The sequence below is a fragment of the Drosophila subobscura genome, chromosome J (assembly GCF_008121235.1).
Source record: "Drosophila subobscura isolate 14011-0131.10 chromosome J, UCBerk_Dsub_1.0, whole genome shotgun sequence".
NCBI lineage: Eukaryota > Metazoa > Arthropoda > Insecta > Diptera > Drosophilidae > Drosophila > Drosophila subobscura.
The window spans coordinates 17,842,269-17,870,011 of NC_048532.1; the positions used below are offsets into that span (position 1 = coordinate 17,842,269).

General features: G+C 43.7%; 2 protein-coding genes across 5 annotated transcripts; both read left to right on the forward strand.

The window, feature by feature from the left end:
* The first annotated feature begins 254 nt into the window (after window positions 1–254).
* Window positions 255–26,816, forward strand: LOC117893969 (LIM and SH3 domain protein Lasp). Of its 4 annotated transcripts, none has more exons than XM_034800770.1 (8): window positions 255–881; window positions 15,200–15,294; window positions 23,424–23,556; window positions 23,648–23,783; window positions 24,878–25,119; window positions 25,474–26,149; window positions 26,295–26,557; window positions 26,612–26,816. In XM_034800770.1, the coding sequence occupies exons 1-8, from the start codon at window positions 813–815 to the stop codon at window positions 26,789–26,791; spliced, it is 1,794 nt and encodes a 597-aa protein (XP_034656661.1). In that variant the 5' UTR covers window positions 255–812; the 3' UTR covers window positions 26,792–26,816. The 4 variants fall into 4 exon arrangements, with proteins under 4 accessions (XP_034656661.1, XP_034656662.1, XP_034656663.1 ...); XM_034800771.1 differs by having other exon boundaries at window positions 256–881; window positions 24,941–25,119; XM_034800772.1 differs by lacking the exon at window positions 24,878–25,119 and having other exon boundaries at window positions 259–881; window positions 25,436–26,149.
* LOC117893985 (POU domain, class 3, transcription factor 2) lies at window positions 26,765–27,691 on the forward strand. The gene has a single exon (XM_034800799.1). The coding sequence runs from the start codon at window positions 26,798–26,800 to the stop codon at window positions 27,194–27,196; it is 399 nt and encodes a 132-aa protein (XP_034656690.1). The 5' UTR covers window positions 26,765–26,797; the 3' UTR covers window positions 27,197–27,691.
* The last annotated feature ends 52 nt before the right edge of the window (window positions 27,692–27,743 follow it).

Below are 27,743 nucleotides of genomic sequence, written 5' to 3' on the forward strand. Positions count from 1 at the left end.
ATACGCCACTGCTAGCTTATTTTACTTTCAACATTTAAAGCCGATAAGTCCCGCTTATCGCACTAATATACCGATATTCATGTGTACGATGTATGATGTTGCAAACTCATACTTGCAACGCAGAAGTGAAATTTCCCCTACCATTTCCCAACAGGAGAAAATGTCCCATTCACAATAGACACAGTTCACAATGGGAACTGGTTTTTGTTTTGCTTCCCAATTTCGTTCCCTGTTTTCCCAGTCCGTTTTCAACCGTCATCCGCGCGTCATCCATAGTTTTTTCGGCGAACGAACCTACGAAACAGAACACACAAGTGCGCGCGTCGCTTACCTGCAGCGCAGTCTCAACAGCCGTCGAAATAAAAAAAACAAAAAGTACGAAAAAGCCGAGTGATTTAGGTGCGAAAAAAGTGTAGCTTACAAAGGAAACCAGTTGTGGGAAACCGAAAAGATTTTGTGATTTGTGACTAGTGTCAGAGCTACGAAAATTTACGTTTCGATTAATCAATCAGATTCTAGCATTTAGCCACAACACGAAAAAATTGTTTCATTTCTTGTTTTATCCCCTGTAATCGTCGTCGTCGTCGTCGCCCGGTACAAGCAGCCCCCTACAATGCAATATTGAGGGGAAGTTGAGTGGAAGAAACGTGAAAGAGAGCAGTGCAAAATTTGAAGAGTTTTCCAGCGGCCCCATAGTTCGGTGTAAATAAAAGTGCTTATACATACACACAGCGCCCCGCCAATCGGTTGCTGGATCTTCCGAAAAAAATAGTGCAGAGGCAGTAGAAGCAGAAGCAGAGCGAGGATCGAAGATGAATAAAACCTGTGCGCGTTGCCAGAAGGTGGTGTACCCCATCGAGGAGCTCAAGTGTCTGGATAAGGTATGTTTTGTGAAGTTATTTTAAGTTTTTCAAAGGAAAAAAATGCATATGTTTCCATTCCGTTTTCCCACTATACCACGGCTGTTGCTCCTTTTGTTTCATGCCGCTTCTTCTTCGCACTTGTTAAGGTGCGGCGGGCGTTAGAGCGAGACGGCTATCTAGCACATGGCAAGCTGGATCTGATCTCTCTGTGCTTGCTCTCTCTGTCGCTCTCTACCCCCCATTGATCATGCGTGCCTTTTGCTCTGTTTTCGGTTTATTATCCTATGAAAAAGCTGTTGGTTTGCCTTTCGTTTCTTGGAAATAACGGCACAGCATTCGTATGGGTGTGTGTGCGAGTGCTGCTGTGTGTGGGTGAAGCAACAAATTTATTCGCCAACTCAGGAAATTGAAATTTGCTGCTTCCGCTAGCAGAATTATGCTCTCGCTCCAGCTCTCCCTCTCTCTGGCGCCCTGTTTTGTGATCTTTCTGTTGCTGCTGCTTGGTCGAAAAAGAGCAACAAAAGCAAATCCGTTGACCGACCTTGAGCGCATATTTGAGCGAGACTTGAGACCAGTTTTGTTTTTCTTCTACTGCGTTCTCACTCACACTCACACATGGCGGGCTTTCTTTCCCGTCGTACTGCTTATTGGTTTATGCTTAATTCCAGTTTATTTTTATTGAACTGTTGTTTGTATTTCTCTTGAACCGCCAACATCACCTCATACCCCCAACCCTTCTTCATTTCTCGCCCTTGGATTGTCGGCCTGTCGCTGTCTCATGTTTTGTTTAATTTTCGACTCTGCCGCTGATAACGGGAATACGAGACGCCGCAACCAGACACAAACATTTACAAAGCATAACCGCAGCGCCGTCTCCCTCTTTTTTCGAATCCATCATCAGATTCCAATTGGCATTCCGCCGCCGCCGCCTAGTTCTTGTTGCAATCAGGCGATGGAACGTGTCAATCTCGAAACTAGTCCCCTCCCGCTCTAACTTCCTAATTGTTGGAAAGATACATGCTGTATAAGGTGGGGCAGTCTCGTTTTACATGCATCACTGCCTTACCTTTTACTTGCATACCTTGATTTTGGCGTTACTCTCTGGCTAGATACTCGATCTTTACAGCTGCTGCTCCGGTTTCTGTTCTCTCTCTCTTCAGCTTCTACTTACAGAACTCTTCAGCGAATTCTTCCTACTCTTCCCTCCTCCCGCAGCAGCTTCTAATTATAGACAATGGAGTAATAGAGAAGAAGAATTGAAGTCGGTTATAAAATATTTATGCTATTCTGTCTCTGAATGGTGCGTACTTACGGGCGTGCGTGTGTGTGTTTTGGCTAATGGAAATGTTGAAACCTGTAAGTACACAAAACAACAGACAGGCAGACAGCCCGATGGAGCAGATAGTGGGGGAAACACTGGAAGTAGGTGTTAGAGATAGTGGAAGGGGGATAGCTAGACGTGTTTACCTTTACATGAAATTGCATTAGTTTTCTTCTTCTTCGTTTTCAAGTCGTTGCGTGTCTTGTTAGGGTGTGTCATGTGCACTCTGATTGCAAAATAATCATGAATTTCATAATAGTACGTAAGGGAATAACAAAATGATTGTTTTAGCTTGGGGGGAGTACAATCAAACCTTAATTCTCATGGGACTTACTAGCTGTGGGACATTTTGTATCGTGGGGTATTAGTCAGAAATCATTACCTCATCTAAGGCTAGTTTTTATTCAATAATACATCATCTAAGGCCGTAATTTCGAATGATTATAATTTTTCGAGTGAATCACGCTACTTACTACGCCGAAAAAATAAATTTTCTTATTACTATTATTGAATCACCCTACTGCTTGAGCTAGAGGCTACAAAATGGGGGAGGATGGGAGCGCGAGCGGCGGTACTCTTTCCATTAGGATTTGCTTTGGTTCCTGTTTCTACTGCTATCTGCACGTGACACATCCTGATATAGAAATCGATACTCGTGACAGCAATAAACGGGCATTTTATACCAATTATCGTATCTCTGGGTATCTCTGTCTTCTATGCACACACACACACCCAAACAGAGACACACACGCTGTGTGGCACGCGAATGCATTTGGAAGAAATGGCTTTTTGAAATGTCCCGTTAAAGTTTTGCGGCTCTGTGCCGCCGCATCGCTGCCGGCGCTTTGTTAATCGATTTTTGATGCCGAAAAATTAAAAAAAAAAAAAGGAAAAACAGGGAAATAAAAAATAGAAAACGAAAAGTAGAAAAAGAAGAAGCAGAAGCAGAAGCCGAAAGAGAGAAGTCAACTTGTTCCGTTTGTAGCTGTCGCTGTGGCCTGTCGCTTCTGTTGCCAATTTCATTTATCTCTGAGTTTTATTTGTGTGTTCCTTCCTGTTTCATTGCTCTGTTGTTCTGGTTGCTGATGATGTGGTTTATACCCTGTAATAACAGGAGGCTTGTTTTGTGGGTAATGCTGTAAGGGAGAGAGCCCACAGCTGAAGGAGGAATACGGGAAAGACTCTTCTAAGCTCTTATTAAGGAGATTCTTTAGCGATTTAGACGATTGGTTAGTGGAAAATTAGAGTTTCTGTTAATTGAAGGGTATCCGTTTGGTCAGAATACTCTACCACTCATAGCACTTTTCATTGTTGTTTCATTTGAGTTTTATTTTGCACGAAATTTGTGGAGTTTGACTTTTGCTTTGGGCTTTGTTTGCCTTTCCAGCCACACTTTTGGAGGATGAGTGTGGAGTGGATGGCGTAGGGCAGGCAGGGGGGTCTCGCTGCCTATTTCATGCTCGCAAGGAAAGTAAATGACCTCTTTGTTGCTTTTGCTGTTGCTGTTGTCACGTTGTCATGGGCATCCGACGATGGAGGAAGCAGGGGGATCGGTTAAACTCGATAGGGTGAGACAGAGAGGGGGACGCATAGGAACGTGCCAGTTTTTTTGGCCAGCTTTTTCTGGCCAATTTCGTTGAGCACGAGTCGTCGTAGTCATCGTTGGCGACAAGCGGACAGAGAGATGCAGAGAGCGACACAATGAGAGGCAGCGAAGCATCAAACATAAAAGCCGTCCGCCATTTGACTTGGTTTTCCACTTAACGAGAAGGGGGGGTCGCGGGTCGCTGGCCCCTGCTCCTCTGTCTGTCTCCTGACATGGCACACATTTTGCCACAGAAATGGGCAGCGATAAATGCTAGAGCAGGCCGGCACTTCTATTGCTTGTGTATTGCCCTGTTAGTGGTATTAATTTTTGCATCCTTTCAAGTGACAAATGACTACAGCAACAAACTTTAAAGAGAGAGAGGGAGTAAAAGAGAGAGTGCGCTACTGTGTGGGCTTGTGTCTCTCAAGCTATGCATACATATTTCGGTACATACAAGGTAAAGCAGTCAAGCTCTGCTAACAGTTATTAATGCATTGGCTTGCATACGAATTCACAAATGGGTGACTCTCTCTCGCACTACCTCACCTTCCGTTTAATCTACCTTGCAGTGGACCGTCTTATGTCAAGAAGGAGAAAAAGTAGAAGACAGAAGAAGTGGAAGAATGACAATAACTTTATATGTATTTATTTGCATATATTTTCTCTTCACTCTTCACTGAGCGCAGGCAAGCAAGCAGTGCAGAGGCACAGAGAAAGAGAGAGAGCCTCTTCACCCCACCACTCACTCAGTTTGAAGAGACAACTTCAAAACTAAAGTTCACTTTTGCATGACAATCAATTTTTCACTCTGTTGCTGCTGTCGGGGCTTGGATGGGCTTTGTGCAGTCGAAAGGGGTAACGGGTATGGGTGGGAATGGGAGTGGAAAGAGAGAGAGGGTGCATCAAGTGAGGCATGAAAATAAAAGTGGTCAAGAAGCAACAGCAGCAGCAGCAGAGGCAGAGTGACAGATGGGAAGCAGAGAATCATGTTTTGACTTATCGCTGTCTTTGCATCTCCTTATCGTCATTTCCTTTGCACTGCTCTTCCTCCCTCTTTGAGTGGAGGGGGTATTCCGTAGTTCGTACTCCTCTCTTTTGCTGAGAGTACCCTCTTCATTGTCTTTTTGTGTGTGAGAACTTTTGCGGCCTGCGGGCCTCGACGATTATGCAATTGTCTGCAACGACCCCCAGTCCTTCCCTACCGCTCCCTCTCCACTCACTTTCATTTCACTTTAATCTCCCTCTGTGCTCTTCCCTCTCCCCATTCGACTCACTTTCGTTGTAGTCTAATCTGCGACTCAATCTCTGCCGTTAGTTTTTCTCCCTCTTTTTCTGCTCCCATTTCCACTCATTGACATAATGTTCCAATTAGACTTGGGTTTCATGAGCTTCTTGGCTTGCCAATTGCGAAGATGACAGAAAATCAAAAGGCAAAACCAAAGAAGGAGAGCGAGAGACCTCCATAGAATTTGCTATGCTTCAAGATTTCGCTTTTTTTGTAACAAAAATGTACCAAAAATAAATGCAGAAAAAAAACTCCACTTTTGTTCAATTCTGAAAGTGGATTTTAAGTTGTTGTGGTTATTGGGGGAACTTTAAATAGAGCTTCTGGCTGGGCCTATGTGTACATACATACATACATATGTATGTATGCTTTCCCTCCAATTAAACGTTTCCCATTGTTGGTTTTTACTTTGTGTATTTTATACATAATTAATTTGGATGCTTAAACTTTGACTAATGACCGAAAGGGGAAGACGAACACAAATGATTGAAGAGCTCTTTTTAGGCTTAGCTGCTGTTGCTACTTCTTAGTCGCCTGGCTTCCTTTGCTCGTTCTCTCTCTCTCTCTCCCTCTCTGTCTGTTCCTATACCGCACTGATGGCTTCCTGTCGCATCTTTAATTGTCTCTGTCTCCCTCTCTTGTTTTGTCGTCGTGAATTACAATTCCATTTATGTTAATGCGTATTTTCTTGTAATTTGTTGTGCTGCCAACCCATCTTTTGTCTCTTCTCTATCTCTATCTCTCCACCTCTTTCTTTGTCACTTGCAATCACAAGAGTGGGTAGAATGAACGATCCAGCCAGCCACAGCCACAGCGACGCACTTACTTGACTCTCTCGTGACCTCTTTCCAGATCAGAGAGCACTCGAAAGAGAGAAAGAAGGGGGAAGCCGGAGCAAAGCCTCCTCAAAAAATTGCTTTGTTTAAATTCAATTGATCTTTATTAACTCTTCTGAGCGGGGGGAGCTGCTGAGGGGAGGGTGCTTTGGATCACTCAACGACTCGTGTAATGTCCGCAGAGGGGAAACAACTTGAACTCGTGTCTCTCTCTCTCCTTATTCTCTTTTTTTTCTTGCTCTTCCTGCAGAGAGTATTGTTTTGTAGGAGCATTTTGTCAGGCAGGGCAGAGATGATGGCTCCATTTTATCGATCTGGTGGAAGGGTATTTATAGTCTCGTTGCAGCAGCAAGAGTTATTTTTATTGGAAGCATTTGCATTGCATGGCATGACTCTTCGTCATCAGCCAATTGATCCCCGCATGGGGTTGCAGTTATGTCGGAATGGGGAATGGGGCGTGTGTGTGTGGAAGGGATGTGCGTGTGGCTAAGTTTAGCTCTTTTATTGCATCTGCCTTTTTCTAAGGAGACAGGGTGGGCAGGGAGTTGGAAATGGAGAAGTTCAAGTGGTTGCTTGACTCTTGCGCTGCTGCCCTGCACTTGAGGTTCACGCTATCCCCCCCCCTCTTGCACTCACTCTGCTGCTCTTGTACTTTTCCTTCGATTTCCCCCTCAAACTTTTGCTCTAGTTGTCACTTAAATAGCGTTTCCTTTTACAGCGAAATCTCTTCTATTATTCAGCTTTGCTCTACATTTAACCTCAAGCCGCATTCGGCTGCTTTGCTGCTGTGTGCTCCACATACAAAAGTTTCGCTTGTACTCATTGTGTTCACCCCCCTCTCTCTCTTCGCACTGCAGTGCGCTAGCTCTCCCTCTCTGTCTTAATTAATAATTAAATGGCAAGCTTTATTCCAATATTAGGTTCTCTGATTGGATAGGAAAACTTTTAACCACTTTGCTAATCTTTTAGGCAAAAATCAAATGGGAAATACACAGAAAGAAGGAGGTGAAAAAGGGAAGGGACAGATTGCAGTTCATTTCTATCTGTATGTGTGTGTGTGTGTCTGTGCTTCCAGGCAACATGTGACAATCCAATTGGAAGTTTGAACAGAGATAGTGTAGCTGTGGATGCAAGGGGAGGGCGAAGTGCAGAGGCAGTGGGTAGTGCAAATGTGTGAAGTTTTGACGTTTATAAATTAAACAAACAGAATGTAAAAACGTCAGCAGAATTCAGGCAGATAGAGAGCGAGAGCAGTCAGAGCTAGAGCCCAGCGCCCAGCGGCATTTCGTATTGACTTTGCTAATTGAGTGAAGCGAAAAGCAAATGTGCTGCGGGGTGCGGGTGAAATGTGAAGTCACGCCATAGGAAGAAGTGGAAGAGTGTGAGCGTGTATCTCCTGCTCTCGTACTCTCCCGCTCTCTTGAGTGATCCTCCAACAACAGTTTCGAAACACAAATCACTCTCCAATTAGCCTTATCCCTCATCTTACACTTTTTGAGTGAGTTTTCTTGAGAGGGCTGAAGAAACAGCCATATGGCAATCGTTAGACCTTCCGATCCGCCTGCACAGAAGCAGCTGGCAGAGGAGCAGCCATCCATCCATATATCAATATGCCTCTGCTCCGAAAGAAACAAGTTGGTAATTCCCTATTTGAGTAGCGCTAGCGAGAAGAGCAAACAGACATCATTTGATTGCAAGTATGCTGGAGGAAGGGGGATTGCGGCTGCCATTGAGTCTGTGAGAGCACATTAGATGGAGTGGGGACTTCCTCTCTCTCTGCCGGTCGCTCTGTCTCAGTCACTCTCCCCACGTGAAATCAAAACCCACTTGCATTTGGCAGCTGCTGCTGTCGCTTCTTCCTCTACACCACTGCTTCTTCACATGGCACTGCTTCTTCTCATTGCTTCCTCCCCTCTTGCACCACTTTGCCCTCTAAAACGGCTTCTGACGCTTCCTCTTCCTCTTCTGCTGCGTCTGCTGGTGCCTCTGCTTTTACTCCTACTTCTACTCCCACTTTTGCCTTTGCTTTTGCCTACTAATGACGCTGACTGCTGCGATATTTGGAAGTTGTAAATGATGAGGGTAGGCGGGGCACATATCACACACTTCCTACTCCAACAACACACACACACACACAGACATAAACACACATTCGCTTGATAGGGGAGCACAGCTGATGAGGCGGAAGTGAAAGCGACGAAGCAGAATTAAACTGCCTTCATCTCGCTCTCTTAAGCTTAAGCTTCCATGCCAAAGCGCTCACACACGGTCACTGCCACAGCTGCTGCTGCTGATGCTCTTCCCTTTCTCATTTCTTGTTTTTGGCATAAAGTTCAAGTTTTTGGTCAATTTAACACGATCTGGATGTGGATGTGGATCTGCGCCTTTCCACGCTCTGCTTACCACACAAATCTCTGCTGTCTGCCCATAAGGTCAAGGTGGGATCTACTAAAAATGAAAAATGCTGTTTTCAGTTGGCAAATAAAACGAAATTGTCATTTCACTGAAAGGTGGAATGAGTGCAGTAAACCGTAAAGTTCAGTAAGCAGTTCACTGGTGACTCATGCAGTTGATCTCTGTATCTCCTCATTCTCTTTTTCGCTTATTTACAGCTGATTGATATTCTTGTCTGTCTGTCTGTTGTACATTTGCAGTGTCTCTGTCTCAGTCTCGCTTTCACAGCTGATTGATCTGTCGCTCCGTCGCATTCTCACCCGCCTTATATGGGTGGCCTCCACACACATGACATAATTGTCATTATCAACAAAAGCCACAGCAACAGCAACAACAACTGTACTCTAGATGAGCGTTGAGCAAATGGCTGAAAATGGTTTTAATTGTTGCTTTTCCATGAAGCGTGTGACGTGACGTGACCAGACCCAGACCCCGTTTTGCCCGTTTAAAGCCCAAATTTGGTCAAAGTCTCTAATTGAATGTTTATCTAACTTTTTGTTTGAACGAGTGTGTTGTATGTGGTTTGCTTATGCAATATTCCCTCGCTCTTTGCGGCGCTTCATGTTTTCCCATTTTCACACGCTGCTGGGAAATGCTGCGGGTAGTGGAGGGAGGGCAGTTGTGTTATCTTTTTGTAGATCTCGCCATTGATGAGGGATCCGTACATCGAACATAATTCAATTTCAAGCAATTGAGTTTTTTTCGGGGGTTTTATTTCGAGATAATTATCAAGTGAGAAATTGAGAAAAGCAAATTGCAAGAGGGTGGGTAGGGGGTCGTGCGTCGTGGGAGGGTGTCATAAATTGAATTTTATAGCCCAGACAAAGTTTCGGAGCAACTTGGAGTGCCGCCTTTGTGTTTTTCGAGTTTGAGTTTGTGGAATGAAAACTGGAACTTTTGCTTGTAGATTTGTGCAATTATTATGCACATAACAACACACCCAACTTCCACATTCATCTACATTTCCATGGCGAGACTACAGACAGTCGCTCGTCATATATGCATACAAGGCCTGGGCCTGTTGTAGTTTTTGTTTTCAATCAAAAAAGGGGAAAAAAGTGACGCAATCCTACAAGCGAACACACACACGACAGGCAGAGTTGAGGAGAGATTAACTGCAATTGGAGACACGGGAAGCACTCGAAATAATGAACAGAAATCAGTAAGGGGATTTCTTATATGGCAGATAATAACTCCAGGGTACCCCAAGGTGTTGCAATCTCATAGATTGGTAATTGTTTGTGTTTTTGTGATAGCCTTAGACATTCCTCAGATCACGGAAAGATATGATGTTCCCAAGTAAATCAACTGAGAATTAACAATAGAACTTATTTTTCTAAAGATAAGAAGCAATTCATAAGGGTTCTCAAGTAAATCTAATTTTTATAATAAATGTTAGTTTTCTAAAGAATTTCTAAAGTCTATTTAGTTACGAGATAAAAGATAAAGCCATCCAAGAATGTGAAACTATTTATTATATCTATCATTTATTATGAAAGCGTGGAAGGGGCTCCAAGGTATGGCAAAAAATACATTCCTAACATCTGAAGTCATTCCGCAAGATAAGATCTCTTCGTATTGTGCGGTTCCCAAGTAAAAAATCTCCATGGAATAAAAACATATGGATCATGTTCTCTTCAACCTCATTCCATACTCCACACTCTTGCCCTCGCCCTGTCTGTCGCGCATGTCACACCATCATAGCGGTAAATGAGATCCAAACAAAAGCAAAAATTGATTAGAATCGCAATGATTTTTTATGATTATTATTGTTTTTTTCGCCCCTCACATCTACATACATATTTGCACGTACTCGCGCGCATTCGAATCGAATCTGAGAGAATCTGAGAAAACAACCAAATAATTTGTTTATTAATTTCGTTTATTGTTTGTTGCAGTGGTGTGTGCCCACCAACAGAGCAGCGTCTCAATTTGCTTAAGTTTCGCTTTTTGTTGTGGATTATTTTTGTGAACCTAATGCTTGTGGAGAGGGGGAGAGAGTGCGGCAGCTGCAGAGCGGATGATTCACTTTCCAGCAATGCTGCCGCTGCTTTTCATGTGTGTGAGTGTGCCGAAGTGGAAGGAGGGAGTGGGAAAAGAAGCGACGCTTGGCTGCGTGAAATTGTTGTTCTTTTTTTTTAGTCAATGGAAATGGCGATAACTTCATTTGTGCTTTGCTTCTGCTGCTTCGCCATGCGCTGCTCTTTTTCTACGGCTATCTTCCCACTGCTTTCTTTGAGTGGTAACTGTTGCTGTTGTTCTTCGTACTGATTTGATTGTTGTTTCCTTTTTTGCTTCCATATACAGCTTCTGCCCACTCTTTCGACTAGCACTGCTTATTCCTACTGTTTTGTATTTGCCTCCCTCTCTTCTTTTTTCTCTTATTGCTGCTGAGACCATTACCATTGCTGCTGTTTCTTTCTCCTCTTTGATTGTGTCTTCTTGCTGTTTTCATTAGTCGCTCTATGGATGCCATGGTTACGCATAAAAAGAGAAAGAGGGGAAAAAACAAGAGAGCGAGATGTAGAGAGAGAGAGAGAGCGACTTTAAATCATGATTAATCTCGCATGTAAAGTTGTAGAGAAGCGCTTCCACTGCTTAACCCCCCGACCCGCCCGGCTCCTACAGCTTACAGGCCACTTCACTCCGTTGATGTGGTTCATAACAGTACCGGCTATGCATAACAGCATTTTAAATGTTGTTCTCTCCAGACCTCCATCCAGCGTCAAAGTTTAATTTGTGCTTAAAGAAAAGTGGGAATTCGGACAATGGACCCAAACATCATTTCATTTCTTCTACTTCCCGGATTCCTCCCGCTCTTTCTCTCTGTCTGCCATCTTTAGTCGTCTCCCGCTGAATGGCCATAGAATTCGTTTCTTTTCTTTCTCTCTCTTGACCAACAAAAACAAACAAAGACTTCAAAAAAAACAAGAACAACAACTAACAACAATGCGAATTTGGACTTGCAGTTTGCTCTCTCGTGTCTCGTGTCGTGTTTGCCATTTTTCCCATTTGAAATGTTTATTGTCCAAAAGTTAGGAATAGAAATACTCTAGCAATGGGGGTACTTTTCCCTTCTCATTCTGCACTCGTATTTTCTTCAACAATCGAATGGCCAAACCATTCAGTAGACAGCAAAAAGAGTAGCTTTCAATTGCACTTCAACTGCCACAAAGCGGCAAAAGGATTTATGGCCTCACAAACTAGTGTAAATGATGTTGAAAAGGTTCTTGGAAATTGTAAAACAACAAAAGGCCGGGGGCCACAGGCACTCTTTAAACTTGAAACCCCTTAAGGACAAGTGACAAATCACTATTTAAAGGTACTTCCTGCTCAAGTACATAAATGTGCGCCATACATCAGCTTTCCAAGCGAAAGCTGGCTGCTCCCAAAGGTAACAGAAATGGTAGTGAAACCCTTTTCTATGCCAAAAAGTACATCCATTTATCACCAAAGTTCATCGGCTTCCAACAGCAACAACAAAGAAAATAAACGAAATCTTTGCTCCCATTTCGAGGTGTTTTTTTTTTTAAGTTTTTGCTCCAGTTCCTGGTTTTCTATGCAAATTAAAGAAATCACTTTGACACTTGAAGACTCTACGCTTTTGTTGTTGTTTTTTTGGACTTTTATAAATAGTTTTTTTTCGTTGTTAACAATTTTTGTGTGTGTTGTGGCTTTTTTTTGGTGTTTCCTTTTGTTGTTGCTGCTGCTTATTGCCCTCATTTGTCATTCGGTTTACTTTTGCCCAAACCTCCGCCCGAACCCTTTCTCAAAGGTAATCCGAGCGTCAATCCACTTCACTCTTCCACACCACACACCGAACCGCTTGGCCCATTGTCTTTGACCATTTCGTGGCTCATGCCAATTGTTTTTATCAGCTGGAACAAACGTTCGTTGAAAGCGTGCAAATTCGAATGCAAATTTAACACCTCCTCCTCGTCGTCGTCGTCGTCGTGGTTGACAAAAAACAACGACGAAACAACAACAATAACAATAGACCCAAAAGAAACAACAATAACAATTGCACAACAGCAATTCAACAACAGAAATACAAAACCCACCAGCAACAGAGGAGAGGTACAGACGCATTTGGTACCCCTTTTGGTGATTGATTTTTAACTCTTCCATTAGAAGATTCTTCCCTCATCTGAGATTTTTCCTTACTATATTTTTCCTAGTTCTGAGATTTTCCATTAGAAGATACTTTCAGTTGGATATTCTTCCATTTCGAAGTTTCTTTCCTTAAATAATTATTTCTTAGTAGATTACATCGGAAAGGAGATATTTTCCATCATACCCTTTCTTCCAGGGTATTCCCAGAGGAAAGAAACATTTAACTTGTGTGAAAATTGAGCCGCAAATTGAAAATCAAGACGAGAAGCACAAAAATGTTGGGGGCACAAAAAGTGGGTTAAAGCGAGCAGAGAAAATTGAATGCAGCGGTGGGAGAGGGAGAGGGAGAGGCAGAGTGCGATACCCTACCCAGTAACGTAGAGGGGAGAAGTGAATGAGTGACCAACAGCCAAAACGATTACCTCACTGCACCCATTCAGACACATACACACACAGAATGCACACACACAGACACACCTACAACCACAAATGGAGACAATAACGTCCATACATCTGCGGTGGGGCTCTGAGACTGTGGCTGTGACTGCATTTTGTGTTGTGTTGTGTTGTGACTGTTGTGAAAGTGAAAATGAAATTGAAATTTTCATGTGGTCAAGCACCCAGAGCAGACATCGGTAGCAGCAAGCAGTAGGCAAGCAGTAGCAACAGCAGCACACAGCAGCCGCAAGCAGTAGTAAAACCAGAGAGAAAGGGAAGACATTGCTATGGGAGATACACTTTGGAAAGGTACATTTTGTATGGGATAAGGCAGAGGAGATTCTAACTGCAAATAATCACCCACTTGAGAGTACTTTCTTCTTTCTGGAAAACTGTTTCCTTTAGCAAATGCTTCGAGTAGTCGTTCTCCAGCGAAAGATTCTTTATTCGTAAATTTTTTTATCAAGATATTTTGCCCTTCGAGATTTGCTCCACCCTCCACCTTCACTCAATCGAAGTCGAAATTAGTTATTACCATTATAACACTCTCTTTGGCATGTAGTGTATTGCCTTTCTCTCTCTTTTGTAGCACTCTCTTTTGTGGAATTCCCAACGGTAGTTCGCTCATATTTAACCCCAGTCTGGCCCCCTGTTACGCATGCGCGCCTGCAGCCCTGCAGGGCCCTGAGCTGGAAAGCCATTTACCCAAATCTGAGCTTTAAAGAAAAGAAAAATCTGATGATTTATTTGGCATGCCCCCAACTTTGGGGAGGTCAAAAGATTGTTTCGCTTTCGGCTTTCTGTCTTTTGGTCTCTGGGTGTGGAATGTGGTATGTGGCAGCTTCAGCTTGCTATCAAAATAACAATTAACTATCACATGTTGCTGCTGCGGTCTGTTTTTTTTGCTTTGGTCTACACTTTTAATTGTGGCTTAAACTGGTTTTATTTTTTTTATTTTTTGCGACAGCTTCCAGATGCAGACGCAGATGGCAGAGACCAGAGGGAGCAGCGCGTTGAAAGCCAATTAGGAAATATTTTTAACTTGGCATCTCTCTCGGTGGCTGCCACAGCCACAGCCACTCTCTCTCTCTCTCTGTGTCTGTGTCTGTCTCTTGCTAATCCGCAGACAAGTTAATCGTTTGTTGACCTCCCATCACATCGCATTCACTCTCCCCACCCATCAAGGATTGAGAGGAGTGCGAGTCTCCTTTTTGCATTGCGGTTTCGAGAGTGTTTTCGTTGGCAGAAATTTGCATAACGCGTTGCAGCAGACAGCAGTTGCCACATGCCACAGACTGCATTCAGGCCAAGAACTCCATCAGAAAGCACACTCCCAACTCCATTCGCTCTTTGTCGCTCTCTCTCCGTCTATCTGTCGCTGTGGCAGTTGTCGGGCCGGGCTCTGTGGCAGCTTCTTCAGAGATTCATCTGCCAAGAAGTCACCACAAATCATGCAACATGCGAGTGCTTATCTTAACAGTTATCTCAATGGAACGGTACTACTTCGTTCCTGAAAGTTGTCACATGGCAAACGGGTAATGGTACAAACTACTGTCTCGGATATCAGCTAGAAATGGGTGCCACTACTGTCTCGGATACAAAATATCTACCATTAAAGATGTTATATGTTGCAGATAGCCTTTTACTGGCTGTTTCACACCTTCATCTATGCTGTTTTTTTGCCATCAACTGAGGCTTTATCTAGGGGTTCGGTTTTATCTAATGCTTCCTACTTCTCGTTGTTTTATCTTTTGTTTATTTTCTGCTGAAGGTTGCAGTCATAATTCAGGGTTTATCTGTGTTTTATCTAGAATTTTAGTACTTTTATATCATGCCTTGAACGTACCTTGATCTTTGATTAACTTTGCTGAAAAACTTTGTGTGAAAACCTTTTCTTGCTGCTTTTATTTATAAATGTTAAATGTTTGCTCTTCAAGCCCTTGCTGGAAAATTGCCTAAAAAGTTACACTAAATGAAAGTAGAAGACTTTTTTGTCTAGTTTTTATCTCCCAAATCTCCTTCTTCTATTCTCTTCTCATTTTCTCATTTCTCTGCCAATTAAATGTTGAAAAAATAAACCATTCGAGTGGAGTTCTTTGCGCTTCAGACTTGGCTTTAAGTTTGCGCCAATTTGGCTAACAAGCAAACAGCAGAAACAGCAAAGGGAAAGCCCAAGCAAGAAATCCTAATAATAATATTGCATTCTCAACAGTTTCTCTTCTACGCCTTGTGTACTATTCTCTCTCTTTCATTTCATTTGATTTCTTTTAACATTTCTTCTCCGTTTCTTTCTGCTTTCAGACATGGCACAAAACGTGTTTCAGATGCACAGAATGCGGCATGACGCTCAATATGAAAACCTACAAGGGCTACAACAAGATGCCCTACTGCGAGGCGTAAGTACAACAAACAAGAAAAAATAGAGCCCAACCCTTAAAGCAGAACCCAGCCCAGCCCAGAATTTCCAATGGGGGGGGCAATCACGACCCGCGGAGGGTCTTCTTATCGCACTTTTCCACTTTGGGAACGTGATGGATGGGGGGTGTCCCGGTGTAGCTTGGTCAACCTTGATTTAGTGTACCTTTCCTGCCTTTCTTCTCCACCCCAAATTCTCCCCCTGCAATCTTCATTAGTGTCGTTTATCTAATCGCTAAAGAGAGAGAGAGAGAAGGAACGCCGCAGTGGGAGCCAGGGGAGTGGGTAAAGCCATTGAGGAACAGATAAGGCCCTCACGGAATTTGCTAAAATATTGCAAAGTTTCTTCCAAACGAAATGCAGTTCCCATTCTCCAGCATTCAAATGCAGCCGCTCCATTACTCCATTTAAGGTGAAAAAGGCTGCAGCAGCAGCAGCAGCACCACCTCCTCCTTCACTTCATTTGAGGGGGTGGCACGAGTGCAGCAGATGGTCACACACAGGCAGCGAGAGGGCGGATGTGTGGGTGTGGCAACAGTGATTGGAATGCGGAAATGCAGTTGTTGAGATTAGAAAAAAAAGAAGGGAAAGAGCCAAAGGGAGCAGACACCTGCACTCGACAAAAAAATGCTGCGACTTGTTCATTGTTAAACATTCCACGTTGCTCATTGTATTTAACGGGAAATCTATGAATTTATTGGAAATTCAAATGTAATCAGTGCCAAACCGCAGCAGCTATAGGATTTCTGATATTTTAAGCACTGGTTTGCCCTAAGAATTCGTTTATTTTTGCAGGTCGAAGAGCTTTGAATATTCTGAAATGTCTCTCATCCCTTTTAGCTAGTTATTTCTCTTGGAATGCTGGGAATTTATACAGACTGCGGTTCGTATTTTTTAAATGTGTAGAATAATAGCTCTGCCCTCGGCTCTGTCGTTGAGTTTTACTGGAGGACTTTTGTCGGTCTTTTGCTCGTTTTCCTGAAGGACTGTTTCCTTTGCTGCCTTCAAATCGCGATTTTCCCCTGTTGGGAATGTGTGCCACATGGGAGGAGTTCTTGCACCCTGTCCCCTCTGCCCTGTCATGTTTATTGTTGCCACAGACAGAACACACACCCAGCGACGAGGAGCAAGTGTTTTGCTTTGTATTCGGACAAAACTTTGACTCTGGACTCCGGACTCCACTCCCCAATTTTTTGCTGCAGTGCGTGGCTGCTGCTGCTGCTGCATTCGTTGGCCTTGAGCCAAAGGCCTCGGGGGAAATGAAGGGTAGAAATTGGTTGTATCCTGGACAGCCAGGACTACTGATCGTATTCCTGCTGCTGCTGCTGCTGCTCTAATGCAGATTTATTGTGGATGCCACCGCTGCGGGAATAAAAATTCCATGCGGATTGAGTTATGCGTCCGTTAGCTCCATTGCGCAGTGTGTGCCACCCCCCTCTACCCCTCTCTCTGTCTCTCTGTTAGTGCAACATTTCAGTGATGTCATCGCCTGCTGCATAAATTCTGCAGTGTGGATAGGAGGCAGGCAGGCGGCAGGCAGGCAGTCCAGAGCTTGTGCCGCTTTAGCGGTAACGCCCCATTTTCCGTTTGGCACTTTCACTGCATTTCCTCGAACCGCTTTGCACCTTCTATCAAACCGAATGTTGTCTGCCGTCTGCCAGCCTGGTGCATGCCCCACAGAGGCGCTGCTCCCTGATTACGTGACGCCACGTACCAAGGAGTCGTTTTCCCTTTGGCAGTCTTTCTGTCTATCTTTCTGACTTGCCTATTTTCCACCTCTCTTCTTTCTTCCTTTTCTTGTGGTGCCTTTTCCTACGGCTTTGGACTAGATTTTCCCTGGACTTTTTCCTGACTTCAACGTACAACTTCAGCATTTTGGTTTGCATTTTATAATTGCTTGAGAAGTTTCTTGGTTCTTGGGTTCTCTTCTGCTGCTGCTTAAAAGATTTTCCAAGCAAAGTTTTCATAGCTCTCATACGAGAGCGAGAGAGGTCACAGAGCGGGTTCCCCCGGGGGTCAAGGAGGGGGGCAGGTACTTCTTCCTCTAGGGAAAACACGATGGCCATAAATTATGAAGTTCATTCGCAGGATACAAGTAAATGAGGGAAACATGCAATTAAACTTAGCTGAGGGGCCACACATGCTCAAACTCTTCCTCGTTCTCGTATGTGAACCCGAACTATAAACAGCAGACGGCACTTTGATTGGTAATTGGATTGAAGATGAATGCATGACAGAAGAGGGAAGACAAATGGACTGGGTGTAGCCATAAAAGTTATAGCCACAAAGGATTAATAGCGCTCGAATGGCTTAAACGTGGGCAAGCCACGAAAAGTGGAACGAAAAGTGTGAAACATTTATTGAAATCTTTGGTAGTTTATGAGCTGAGAAATGTACATATGCTGAATGTGTGAGAAATCTGTTGTACAGGAGGAATGTTCTATTGGATTTTTTCTTAAAATATACTTACTTTAAGAGAGAAATTTTGATTGAGAAATACATAAATTAGAGGATCTCTTAGCTTTACCACACAAGCTGCCTTCAAAATCTCCTCCACAATCTCTTGTGTTCCAGAAACTGTTCACAAAGAGATCTCTGTAAAAATAGAACTACTTAGAACACATTTATTAGTCGCTAATATTTCCCACAATTTTTTAAGCATAAATAAACAAAACTATTGCGAGAATTGTCCCAAACGCACTACACATTCATCATATTCCCATGCCTTAAAGTCCACCTTTGTACCATCTGTGACCATGCACAAACAGGTATCTATATTTGCCATTCAAAAGGAATTACATACATTATGTGCCAGCAATTGCAACACAACTTTGAACTTTGCACATGTTTGTGGGGTCTAAAATGTCGTTGTCGTTTTCCAACAAACTAAACTTTCTCCCTGGCCTAATTGCATCTTGAAGTCTCGGAGTCTCCTAGTCGTCTGCCTAAGCCTTTTGTCGGCAGGGACAAGATGGGCAGGAAAGGACAGGCCAGGACATGCCAAGAATTGCACACACACAAGTGGATCTAGCCATTCATTCGGTTTTTGTATGCAACATCCAACTCGTACAATATATTACATTACATTACCTTCGACGGAGGTGGAAAGGCAAGGCTCCCCCTGCACATTTTAGTTGTGGAATTGAACTAGAAACTAACGAGAGAGAGAGAGAGTGCAAGAGAGAGCGGAAGACACACAGATGTTTACAATGTCCTCTTTTTCCGGGCTTTTCATTCGCATTCATTGGGGCTAAAAAGCCGTACAACAAAAAAGGGAAAATAATATAAAGCGGAATAAGAACATGAACTGAACTCTTTTTCCGAATGATGGGTGGATCCCTACATGCTGTACGAGTGGATATGTATATCATTGGCATTTATTTATTAACATAAAAACCCAGTGAACCATGGTCATGCCACCAGCCCCACATGTGGGTGCCCACTGTCCCCGCCCACTCTGTGCCACATTCCTTGTCTTCTCTTCACTCATTTCATTTGTATTATTTTTTATGTTGTGAACTTTCGGTTTGAAATGCGGCTTAAAAGAGCCACCAAACAATGATGTTACGGGGTCTATACATGTGGTACATATTATATAGGGTATTACCTACATATATATTCGCTTGATTACTTAAGCCTCACCCTGTCAGTGGTTGGAGGGGGTTGGAGGCCTCTTTTCAATTACCCAAAAAAACTGAAACCGAAACAGAGACAGCGCTTTGTCTTTTGTCTCATTTTGTATGCAAAAAAATAAAACGAAATTTGTGTTGTCGCTTCCGAAATATTGAAATGTGAGATGTGGGAGTGGTCTCGTGCCTCTCTTTCTTTAAAAGCTTTAAACACGCCATGTGGTGGGGAGACTCTCCTCTCTCTATCCTCTCTCTCTGCTCGAACTTTTGTATTCACTTTGATTGAGTCTCTGCAACGGATTATGAATGCAGAATGAATACCAGATGATGATGAGGTTTTATAGATGCGCGTTGATGGGCCAATGCCAAAAAACTTTTTTTTTTGGGTGAGGGCGCACTCTGTGGCAGTGGCACGATGCTGGGGCGGGGGCATGTAACAGCGGATAATCGCATTGGGGAATGGACATGCATTTAATTTTCAATTTTGAACGCTTTTCGCGTAAATTATGTGTGAAATGATTTCTCTTTTAGTTATGCAACGAAATTCGTGTATGGAAATTAAGGGAATTACTTTTTTGAAAGGGACTTAACTCAGGAGGGAAGCTTTTGCAGAGTAGAAAGGGAGATTTATGTGCCTTAAAAATAGATTACAAAATCATTTAATATGTGGTGTAAGTTTCCGTAAAGTTGCAGTTGCTGATTGGCCTAGTGAATTTTGGTAGAATTTATTCAACTTTCTTAAACAAAAACTTGCCTTAATTAGGAGACTCCAATCTGTTACAACTTTATAGCTTCTCCTCCCTCCAATCTCTGGTCAACTTCTTATCATTTAATAGTCCCCTTGTAACCCCTCTACCTCTATGCTCTATATTTTGATCCATTGCACAAGAACAATGACAACAAAAGACTGTCGTAGGGGGGGAAGGAATGGTGTGACTGGTAACTGGACACCAATCGGCATTGCCAGCTCTACGGATTGTGTTCCACATGCAACAGCAAAAAAAATAAACTAAAACTGAAAACTGTAAACCAGAAAAAATATGTTGACATCCAATGAATGTCCAAACAGTTTTCATTCTCCACCAGAGGAGTAAATGGGACGGGTGTGTGGTGCGGGAGCTGCTGGTGATTCGGATTGGCGTTGCGTCTGGGTTTCTGTTTGGATGGATAGATGAATGTTGTTGATGGTGTGGTGTGGTCGGTCTGCAACATTGGCAACAGCAGCAACAGCAACCGCACCACATGATGTAGTCGTCCACCGCTTGATGGGTAGGCAGGAATCCAGGTCTCTCCTTCAAGCATCAACATCAATTTGCGTTGGGAAATCATTAACAGGCCCGGGCGGTAGATGGAAATGTGGCAGATTTGGGAATAGATTGGACTATGGGATACCCTGGAAAAGGAATTCCCAATAGAGGTTTACTTCGAAGTGATTAATGTTTAAAATCTTTCTGTCGTTGGATTATTTGTTCTCAAGTTTCTCTTATTGGAAGCTGTGATATACGAGAACCTTAGAGGCTTTCTTTTTGTTCAATTTCCTCCCTATTTTGCACAGTGTTTATGGCAATGATGAGCAGCAGCAGCGAGAGAAGAATATGACAAACAAAACTGTTGTTGTTGTTGCTTTTCTGTTCCACATGTTTTTCTTTCTGCTGCTCCTTCTCCAACGTTTCTCTTGCTCTTTTTGTTGCTGTGTGTGTGTCCATTGTTTGTGTATTGTTTACAAATAAATTAAACTTCTTTGATAATAAAAAGAAAAACAAGAGCAAAAGCTGCACATAATAATAAAAAAGGAGCAGAGCAGCAAAAACAATTGCATCATACGCACACACACACAAGCACAACAGACTCATATGGATTGCCACCACGCCTCTGCTGTGTCTGTTGCACCACGATGTCCCGTGTTGTTGCTGGTTGATCTATTGGGAACGTGCTGAGACATCCGCTCTTGCTGCTGCTGCTGCTGCTGCTGATGTCCGCCAATGTCGCCGGCGGGCGCTTAAGCATTGTTATGTCATCATTACCAGAGTTGCCACCAACAGTAGCAGCAGCTGAAATGTGTGCCACAAGCAGCAGCAGCAGCAGCAGCAGAAGAAACAAGAAACAACAGTGTGTGACCGGACCAAATGTGAAACGGCAATGCGGCGGACGCTGCACTCTGCGGTGGCTATTGCTTTTGGCTTTGTCTGTACTTATTTATGCCCCCACACCACTCCATTTGCCATTCCATTCTCATAGCATTCCCCTACCCCTACTCTCTCTCTTTCTGTCTCCAGCACTCACATACTCGCACACGTATTGAGCGAACGATAAAGCAAAGCTTACAGCTACAACAATGCATTAGTGCTCTCCATTTGGCTCTCCGCTTTGCTCTTCTCGTTGCTGCTGCACTTGTGTTACCCTGTATAGGTAAACGGTGTAATGGTTCTACAACTCTCTTCGAGGGTATCAACGCTTCGACTTTTCGCATTCACAGTTCTTGTTTCTGATTCTAATAGACCTGCATGCATCGCTGGTCTCTCTTTTGCTCCTCCCTCTTCCTCTGCTGCTGCTGCTGCTGCTGCTCACACGCTTTGGTCACATTAAACGGCCTTGTACTACAATCCACCATCTATCTCTGGTCACCTTTTGTGGTGCCATATGCGTACGCTTGCACGAGTGTGTGTGTGTCTCAATGTAATTCCTCTACATTCCAATGCAATTTCAGCTTATTGTCACGTCTCGCCCCTCTGCCCGGCCTTCCGTCGGTACACTTCTGTCACTTCCCCCTCCTTTGTTAGCTCCCCCTACTACTTATCAGCAGCACTTGATGGCGCTAGAGGGGCGGCGCCAGCTGTGGCGGCGATTAGAAGAGAGAGAACTTTGGTAAAATGACCATAAATATTATATAAAGCCAATTGACTTGCATGCAATTACGTATAGGGTATGGGCCGAACAGCGGGTTCAGGTATTTGGTAGAGCATGCGGGGGTTGCACTCCATAAAAGTTTATCAACCTCTGCCGTGGCTGGGGCTGTTGCTGTGCTTTGTCTGTGTGTGTGTGTGTGGTTGCTATCGTTCTGTTCAGTTATCAGTTCCGTTGATTTGTTTGTCTCTCCTGCAATCGATCGATCGATCGATTAGACCACTGAAGGGTTAAACTACTCTCTACATTCGCGCGCAGTGTGGCCGCCTGGCCCTCGAAAAGAACAAAAAAAGTGCTAGCTAGGGTCGGGTGGGGTCTCGGAGTCGATGAATGAATGGCTTTGCTGTGCCCTGCATGTTCGTGCATGTCGCTGCCTGCATACTTGCATGTGTGTGTGTGTGTACTGCTTGTGTTTGTCCATTATGATTACTTTTGTATAGCACATGCGAAATGCTGCCATGCCTTGCCTGCCCTTTGCTGCGGCTGCCACTCTGCTGCTGACAATAACAATAATTAAATTGATGTATTAGTCTGTAGGGGGGAAAGCTGTTGTGTGTGTATGTGTGGCACGCATAAAATATCACAGCTTTTGTGCTTGTACTTTCCTCATTTATTCAATTTTTTTGCTCTTGTTTTTTCTCTCATCAATTTCGATTAAGATAACAGTAAAGTAAGCAAACAGTAAACACAGTGAGTGCTAAAAGTTTATGAATTATGGTTTAAAATGTGCATTCGTTAAAAGATTGTGGCATACTTTTGGTTTTATTGGTTCTACAATTTAGTTTTGATTTTAAAGTTAATGAGCTTTTTGGAAGTACTCCTGAAACAACCTGAAGCTTGGCTTGATTCCATTGTTCCTTCTCTTCGTTATACATTTCGTCTCTCTTAGCTTAAGTTTCTCTTTATAGGAGCCTCTTCTCTTCTGTTGCTTAACTGTTACCTTTTCTTATTGGCTCTCTTTGCTCTAAGTTTGCTGCTGTTTTCAATCTAATTCTTGAGAGAAAAAGATCTCTGCACATCCTAACTAACTTAAAGCCATGAAATCAAAACCTCAAAACTATTCTGTGGTTACATATTTTGCTGGATAAATTCCACTTAGCCACAGAGAAATCTCTGGCATTTTGACATTCCGTTATCCGCCAGCGGGTGAATGAAATGCAAAATCAAGCCACACAAAAATTGTTGGCTGTTGCTGTTTTAATTGATAAAAAAATAGAGAACTCCTCCGCTATGGCAGCTGTTGCTGCTGCTGCTGGGGGGAGTGGAGCGAGAGGTCAGAGGTTTTCACACGAATAAAACAGAAATCAGAGACTAGGCAACAGAGACCAGATGGATGGTCTCAAGCCCTGCAGCAGCGGACGGCAGGCGGCCCTCACTCCACTGTCATGGCTCTGAAATCCGAGTGAATCTCCAGCTGCATGGCAAATGTGCAGCGCTTTGGCTGGCTAATGGCCCGCGGGGCAGTATACCGAACAAACTTTATCTGTGTGGCAGGCAACAGTAACGGTCCACATGCAAACCCTACTCTAACATTTTTCTCTTTCTTTCTCTCTCTCCATCTCTTTATCGGACGACAGGCATATACCCAAGGCCAAGGCAACGGCAATCGCTGATACGCCCGAATTAAAGCGCATTGCGGAGAACACGAAGATCCAATCGAATGTGAAATACCATGCGGACTTTGAGAAGGCCAAAGGCAAATTTACACAGGTACTCCCCCACATTCAGTGTATGAGAGGTTTTAACTGTACTAATTGTTGTCCGCCCACCCCCTATTTCCATTCCCATGAACCTCTGACAGGTGGCCGATGACCCGGAAACGCTGAGAATCAAACAGAACACGAAGCACATATCGAATGTGGCATATCATGGGGATCTGGAGAAGAAGGCAGCCATGGAGAAGCAGCGCGGCTCCGCTGAGGTCTCCGATAGCAGCAGTAAGTACCGTTTCATTATTTACCCCTCCTCCTTTCTTTCATTATTTATCTATAAATTTCCCCTTCACACTTCCAATCATCCTGTATCTGTTTCTGTATCTATTTACTAAACGCTTTGTTCTCGCTCATTCGTGTGCAATAATTGTTTGTTAGCTTAAGTTTTTCTCTTGGAATTAATTTATGTTTGGAATTCAATTGATTTAATGTGTTTATAATTGTCAATTGACGTCATCTGCATGCAATGGCAATCGCAAGTTTGCAATGAAGCTTAACTAATGGTTAAATAGCAATATAATAGAGCGTGACATTGGTTAAAGTGTTAAAAAATACAACAATTTAGATTTAAAGTGCAAAAATAATGAAAATCGAAAGAAAAGTGTCGAATGTGTGATATTTTGCATGAGTTTTACAACACTAATCCGATGAAAACTAGTGAAATTTATAATTTGTGTTTGATAGAAATGTTTGTTATCTATTGTTTAAACTGTACAACTATTAAATTGTTATATTTGATGAGTTTTCTTTCTAAACTGTCTAAATTCATTACTTTCCAACACTTTTTTCATCCACTTTTCAACAACACACTTGCGTTATATATTTTCTCACTCGTTAAAACTTTTCTTTATGTATATCTTTATTCATCATTATTGTACCACTGTGCAACACTCTTCTGTATCTTTTTATGCATGTGTGGTGCAGCAATAAAATGTATCTACCATTTTCCATCACATTTCCATCGCTCTATCGCGTCACAACTGTCACACATTGTCATTAATATTGATTATAATTATGTTTTCTTTGTATTTTTTTGTTTCTGTTTTTCTACACTTTTTTGTGTCGGACTTTATAACATATCATTGGTTGCCCCTCCTCCCCATCCACATCAACAACAACAATCATTGAACAACAAACGACAATTGTCGCATAATTTGTGTGCTTTTCTGAACTACCGTTAACCTAACGACGAAACAACACACACAAAAACACACACGCTACACAACACTATACTGCATTATACAACACTAACAACAAACCAAACTGTGGAACTCTGTGGAACGTACATAAAAATCAACTTAAATCGAACAAAATCATAGATGAATCGGAATATTTCTCTGAGCAATTGGCAGCTGAACAATTCTCGCAATATGCACCCACAGCCACATCACCCATACCGTCAGCAGTAGCAGCCACAGTGCAGCATCACCACCAACAGTTGCAACAGCAGCAGCAGCAGCAACAGCAGCAACAGCAGCAGCAACATCACTACCAGCAACAACAGCAGCTGAAACACCAACAGCAACAGCAGCAGCTGCAACAACAGCAACACCAACAGCAGCAACAACAACAACAACACTTTCTACAACAGCAGCAGCAACAACAGACACTGCCACCGCCACCCATACAACATCAGCAATACAATACAGCGGCCATAACGCCCACATACCAACAGTTACAACAACAGCAACACCAACAACAATTGCAACAACAAGCCAACAATCAAAGGCAGCAACAGGCACAGGCGCAACAACAACAACACGATCCCTATGCACACTATCAGCAGCCACAGGCACTGCGCCAACAGCAGCAGCAACAGTTGCAACAGCAACACCAACAGCAAGCCATTAAACAATCGTCACATCTGTATCCCACAGCACAATCGCAGCAGCAGCCCCAACAGCAGCAGCCACAACAGCAGCAACAGCAGGTGAATCCCTACAATGAGATGCGCTCGGCCATACTCCAGAATTCGCATCATCCCAGTGGCAATGCTGTGGATCAGGTGGCACAAGTGCATCCTCAGGTGCAGCAGCAGCAGCACAATCCCACTCCAGTGGCAGCAGTGGCTTCTGGGTCACATCATAGCCACCTGAACAATAATCCCAGCAATGGCAGTGTCAACAGCTATCATAGCGTCAACAGCAACAACAATGGATCCCAACAGATGCAGATGCGTCGATCGGTGGCCAGCGCAAGTGTCTACGATGGCAGCAGCAACAGCAACAATAGCGACATTAGCCAGCAGCAGCAGCAGCAACTGCAGCAGATGAGAAGCAAGCACAGCGGAACAGCTGTAGGTGGAGGAGCAGCAGGTGGATCCGGGTCGGGATCAGCCATACAGCAGCTGTATGCCTCGCCCAATTATCAATCGGTGACGCCCTCGGAGAATGCTCTAAATGTGGTCAACGGACACGTGTCCAATCATCAGCAAAAGATGATGCCTGTTGGCAGCAGCAACATTGGAAAGATTGCCGACTACGATCCACTGACAGATGGTCCAAGGGGGGTGCCAGGAACTGGTAGATCCACGACCACGCTGGTCTATAGCTCCGATCCGCAGCAGCAACAGCAGCAGCAGCAGCGAGGTGGTAAGTAGGCGGCTAGGGCTAGCTGGTAGTTCAATAGACCGCTTGATGTGTCAACCCATCATCTCAGTCATTTGTGTCCTTGTCCCAGACAGAATCCATTGAAAAGGAAATTCTTCAATTCATTATTTTGCTTTTGTATCTGTAGGCAATAGTGTGTATCCCAAGAGGATTGGCTCTGTGACGGACATTGATCCAGCAAATGGCATCTATGGCTCGTTGAGTGGCGCCGAGCAGGCCCACGCCCAGAAGCATCAGCAGTACTATGCACAGGTGCAGAAGATGCAGCAACAGGAGCAGCAGTTGCAGCTGCAGCAGCAACAAATACAGCAGCAGCAGATGCGGCAGCAGCCCTCATATGAATCCTCGATGCAGGCGAATCAATCGCGTCAGACCACAGCAACAAATTCGGTAAGTGGAAGACCAAATTCAGGAGGAATTGTAACCAAAATTCTTTCCTTGCAGCGCCTCTATAAGGCCATCTATGACTATGAGGCGCAGGACGTCGATGAGGTGAGCTTCCGCGAGGGTGACATCATCTACGAGGTGGAGTCCATCGATTCTGGTTGGATGACGGGCCGTGTGGAGCGGACGGGAAAGACCGGCATGCTGCCCGCCAACTATGTGGAGCATGCGGTTATATAATAGGGAATGTTCTACTACTGCTGCTGCCGCCAGCAGTTTGTGGTGATCCTCGTCTGCCTGCTCTACATCCTCCTTGTGCTCGTGTTCTTTGTGAATGTGTTTCTCGCCGATCGGAATATGCACACGCATCTCATGATGAAGAATGCGGGCCACCACGGACATGGACACGGCGGCGGCGGCGGAGGAGGACTCGGAGCGGGCGCAGGTCCGCCTGTGGGAGGACACCACAATCCCTACGACATGCATGGCTATCCGCACTACAACAACTACCATCCGCAAATGGATCCAAAGCAGCAGCAGCAGCAGGAGCTGCTACGCAAGACACCGCCCAATCCGAACCAGCAGCAGCCCGAGCAGGACATTTACTCGTATTTCAATCACGTATTCAGGCGGCGACGTCGATGAGCAGCAGAAGGGGGAAGTAGATGTAGGATGGACCACGATCCTATCCAAAATTTGTACCACATTAAATTATTATTATTTCGATAAAAATTATGAATATATACGAGAATATATATAGCCAAAAGCAGATTGTGTAAAAAGTGAAAAGGGTTACAAATGGAACCCAAAACCATGAAGAAACAAGTGACAGAGAGACATGCAAGCCCCACAGCTATGTTTCAGCTATGAATCGGGCACGATCGAACGCATTTCCGATATGATGCGTAAATTTTTGTAGCGAGCGACCAAGCCACGAGCCAACAGTTTGCATTTATCTACAGCGAATGATGTTCCATAAGTGGAATCAGCAAAGTCTATTAGATACAACAGATATTTATTGATCGATATATACAGCTGATTAATCAGATAAACTAGATATGCTAACCCCCCCAATCAACATATACAACAGATATCAACAGATATATCTACCATATATATATAGCTAAAATAATGCTTCGAAACTACAAATTTGTTCTAATTTAATTAGAAATTCTCTCATACAAAAAAAAAA